The sequence below is a fragment of the Pinus tabuliformis genome, chromosome 3_2, assembly GCF_031772625.1.
Source record: "Pinus tabuliformis cultivar Carrire ecotype Pingquan chromosome 3_2, CPIR1, whole genome shotgun sequence".
Taxonomy (NCBI): Eukaryota; Viridiplantae; Streptophyta; class Pinopsida; order Pinales; family Pinaceae; genus Pinus; species Pinus tabuliformis.
In genome coordinates, this window is record NC_142302.1 from 130,665,452 (window position 1) to 130,670,127 (window position 4,676).

The 4,676-nt window shown below is 29.1% G+C and overlaps 1 protein-coding gene across 1 annotated transcript; it reads right to left on the reverse strand.

Annotated features, from left to right (window-relative positions):
• Positions 1-1,287: 1,287 nt before the first annotated feature.
• LOC149180164 (uncharacterized) lies at positions 1,288-2,207 on the reverse strand. The gene is made up of 2 exons (XM_089418134.1): positions 1,910-2,207; positions 1,288-1,736 (listed from the first exon to the last, which is right to left on the reverse strand). The coding sequence occupies exons 1-2, from the start codon at positions 2,105-2,107 to the stop codon at positions 1,554-1,556; spliced, it is 381 nt and encodes a 126-aa protein (XP_089274260.1). The 5' UTR covers positions 2,108-2,207; the 3' UTR covers positions 1,288-1,553.
• Positions 2,208-4,676: the final 2,469 nt, after the last annotated feature.

Consider the following 4,676-nt stretch of genomic DNA (forward strand, 5'->3'; position numbering starts at 1 on the left):
ATCATATTTTAAAAGGAAGCCAAAGCAATTTTGTCTATACAATGCTCCCAAATAATGTCCGTGAATTATAAATATTGTTTTTGCAATTCTATTGATGGTTAAATCATATTTTAAAAGGAAGCCAAGCAATTTTGTCTATATAGTGCTCCCAAATAATGTTCATGAATTATAAATATTGTCACAACCAATGGATAGGGTTTGTCTCTTTTTTTGAGCTTGACGTTTGTAATGATAACAACCCTCAAGTATAGAGTTTTATTTACCGAAAACATAAATTTTCGGCTATGAATATGTAAACAGTTAGAGTTTAGGTGTGGTCAAGGGCTACTCTATGAATCTTGGTTGTAATTTTTTAAGGACTTTTTGTAAAAGCTCCAAATTTTGTGACCTTGGAGTTTAATACTGTTGAAACAATTCTCTAACCTTTTAACTGTATAACTGGTATATTCACATCACAACCTAAAACCTATATTTAATCTAACAATTTTTATTTAAAATCAAAACACAATTTCTCCAATTTAGCATCCTATCGATGTCCCTTTGCACCATTTTGGGCAATTGCTAGTTTTATCACATCTCCTTCATACCAAAGTCTATTCACGCTTGTTTTTTATTATAATTGACATTTTTTATCTAAAGAAGAAACAAATTTCAACTTAAAGTTGAATATCCTTAGAATCACACATCTCCCTCATATTGAGTTGTATATTGAGTTGTAGAATAAGTCTTTAGACGTAATAAAAAAAATTAATATTAATGTGTTTGATATATTCATAATTAAAATAGTTCAAAATTAATTAATTATTAAATCAATATTTTAACTGATTTCTTTTTAAAAAATATTTTATTTTATATATAAATTTTACAAATACAAAAAATATTTTTAAATCATAAATACAAAAATATTTTTAAATCATAAATACAAAATATTAAAACAGCTTTTTAATTATCTTGATTTTTTTCGAATTTTAAACCTTAAATTTAAATCATCATATATATAATTTTTTATAATAGAAATTCAGCTCTGAGATTTTACTTTTTTAATAAATAGTATAACCTCGGAGAAACTTTTCATAAATCCTTAAGCTGAAACACTAAAATAGCAAATATTTTACCTTTGATATAACAAAGTTTTACCTAAAACCTTGCAAACATTCAGCCTAACCTTCGCAAATAGGAAGTGATACTCTACCTAAAACCCGACAAACATTCATCTTCTACCTTCGCAAACATCAAAATTGCAGCCATATTTAGAAACCCGCAAGCCCTCTCAGAAGAACTGGCCAGTTTTTACTTATAAAACCCCTCTCTTTATATAAAAATTTTCAAAGATCAGTACAGGACAATGAGATGGAGAGCGGATCTGGACAAAACAAGATTGATTGGAAATCACACGAAAAGAAAAAGATCGAAGACCACTGAGTGAGTGGGGCAGCATCAGTTGAGCTCAACTGGATCTTATTCTCGCAACAACGCCACACTAATTCCAACAAACACAGTAAAGAAAGGAACATTATTTTAAAGGCAAGACTAGTGACAGTGGAAAGTTGCAGCTAGAAGAGGTGGTGATGCTTTTTGCCCTCTGCTTCTTTTTCTTCTTCCTTCGATTCCTTCTTCTCGTGATGCTCGTGGAACACATAACCCCCTGCTCCCACTGCAGCTGCTGCTGCAACCTCCTCCTCAATCTTGTGCCTGTGGGCGTGCTCTGGATCCTTCTTATCTGCGTGCTTCTCGTGCTGCAAATTATAATAGCAACAATTTATCAGATTTTACAACAATATTTTTTTACAGTAAAAATCTGTTCTAATCATTTATTTTATTAGTGATGGCAATGTTATGAAATATTAGGTAAATCATTCAAATCTCAAACCATATCTAAGAAATAAGAAATAAAAAGGTTAAAAGTTACCAGTGCAAAGGCTCCAGCAGCTACAGTTCCCATTTCACCCAGATGCTCCATGTGCTTGTGATGCTTCTCTTCCTTTTTGGCCTTCTCGTACTCATCAACATTCCCAGCACCATACACATCTGTGGTCTCAATCACCTGCTCACGGCCATCTTCCTTGTGGTGGTGGAACAGATGGTGGTGCTGCTTCTCCTCCGACATCTTCTCCAAAGCAGAGATCTCAAAGACAGAGTAAACACAACGATATATTCTGAGGGTTCAAACGAACAGAAATGGCTTAACTGTGCAAATGAGATACACAGGCGTTGATTATATAACCGGAGCGGTGCTGGATGTTAAAGAAACATCAATGGCCGGTGCAAAGCGCGCAGACTGGGGACGTTAAGAGTGTGGGACCCCTGACATATCAACTGTCAAAACTTTCACGATGTCTGTTCTCGAGAATGGTAGGTTTGACCAAACGTTGCACGTCATGAGTTGTCAAAGTATGGAGGGACTCATAGCCAGTGATGATATGGATAGAGACGTGAATGAATGGGTCCGTTTTTCATGATGTGTCCGGCAAGAGACCATATACGTTTAGACGGTGTAGTCTATTCAGCTTTCAAAAATTTTTGGAACTTTAAAAATGTTGGAATTTTTTTATTTTTTAAAAATTTAACTATAAAGATGTTTGAATCTAGTTTTAATAGTAGAAATAGATTAAGGGCCATAAATAATTAGAAACTTTAAAATCTTAAAAATTTTAAATCAAAAACTAAAAACTCTAAAAACTATAAATTAAATTTACAGAAATTCTTACCAAATTTTATTAAAATCTTGCTCAACTTTCCATAAATTTACAAACAAATTTGAAAGGTAAATAGACTATGGCTTATATTTTTGTTCACATGGTGTCATGGATAATACGGTATATCTGGGACTCAAAGCGCTTTTGAATTTTGTTTCTTTCAAAACACCAAGTTTTTTTGTTAATTTTTATTTAAAAACAATAAATTAAATTTACAAAAATTCTTACCAAATTTTATTAAAATCTTGCTTAACTTTCCATAAATTTACAAACAAATTTGAAAGGTAAATAGACTATGGCTTATATTTTTGTTCACATGGTGTCATGGATAATACGGTATATCTGGGACTCAAAGCGCTTCCCTTTTTAATTAGGTTATAATATTGAGTTTTGCTTTTTTCAAAACACCGAATCCTTTTGTTAATTTTTATTTTTAAATTACGTTGCTAGTCACCATTTTAAGAGTTTGTATATAAAATTTAATTTTGAATTCTATTTTACGTGTTTATTTAAAGATAACCTTTTTAAAGTTTTAATTTTATTCATAAATATTAGTATAGGGTAAAGATTTATTTTTATTATTTTTATTTTTGAATTTAATTATAAAAAATAATTTGTCTAGAAATAAAAATTTTGAAAACTTTTTCAGTTTTTTCTAATTTAATTTCTCTAAAATCTAACAATAAATAATTGTTTTTATTTTTTATTTTCCAATTTAATTAAAAAAAATTGAGTTGTCTATAAGTAAGATTTTTAAAACTTTTTCTATTTATTTTCCAATTTAATTTGTCTAGAATCCAGCGATCATTCATTGAAATCACAAGTTTGATAGGTTAAGTACTCTTCAGAATCGAAGTGCCTAATATTTTTTCAGGGTGCTTAATCCATATATGTAGTCAAACACGGGTTTAAACAACACAAATCAAGATTTGAGCATAATTTTTTTAGCAAGATTCTAGCCACAAATCCACTGGAAACTCCAAAAAAGCTCACTTATAGACGACTCCAAAAAAATGTTTGGTACACAAGTATAGCTTAGTCTAAAGAAACTTCAAATTTGCCTTGGAAAGCAATAGAAATTCCAGCATAATTTTGTTAAAATTTGGCTAATTTTTTTGGAAATCAACATTACAGTTGTCAAGCTTCAAGATTTTGGGTGCCTAGGAATTTTTGATGGTTTTTGATGGACATTAAAATAATTTCTTTCTTTCTTCTTTCTACCATTAAAAATAAGATTCAGGCACTCAATTTTTTTTGGGAAAAAAATGGCCAAATTCTAGAGATTATTGACCATCAAAATTCACACCCACAAGTATCATTATGTGTTCCCTTATTATGTTTTTCTTGTTACATGTATTTGTATTTTTAAATGTATAAATATAAAATTTATATATTAATTCTATTTATAATTATTAATAATATTAATTTTGTCCTAACCATGAACCACACTAGATGGTTCGAAACCTGTGGACCAAACATTCCTGATAAAAAAACAGTGAATTTGAAAAATTAAGTTGATAGGAAAACTTATTTTGAAATAATTTTTTCCTAATTTTAATTTAATTATCTATAATTATTATGGGGATGGTAGGTGATTTAACTTCCATGGAATACTCTAGAATATTCTTAGTAGTATTAATCACAACTCAAAAGTTGAAATTTATCTCAAAAGTAGTTAAATCCTTTTTGTCATTTTAGTAGATTTTTTTAATTAAAAAAAATCATATAAATAAGGGTTATGGTTTTTTGGACAATTTGTACTAGTAAACCATGGTATGGTCCATAATTTTGTCACAAAACCTATTTACATGTTAAAAATCTCTATTGTAAAGTAGGATAAATCTCTTTTTTGAAAAGTATATATATATATGTGTGTGTGTAATTGATATATTAATTATTTTTATAATTATTATTAATAATAATAATTTAAAATAAAATTATTATTTAGTTAATTTTTATGATTTTTAAAATTTTGATAAT

Bases quoted from the DNA above. Each gene is read 5' to 3' on its own strand.
- LOC149180164 (XM_089418134.1), bottom strand. From the start codon at position 2,107: ATGTCGGAGGAGAAGCAGCACCACCATCTGTTCCACCACCACAAGGAA. The intron at 1,737-1,909 runs GTAACTTTTAAC...TATAATTTGCAG, and splicing joins CTGCTGGAGCCTTTGCACTG to CACGAGAAGCACGCAGATAA.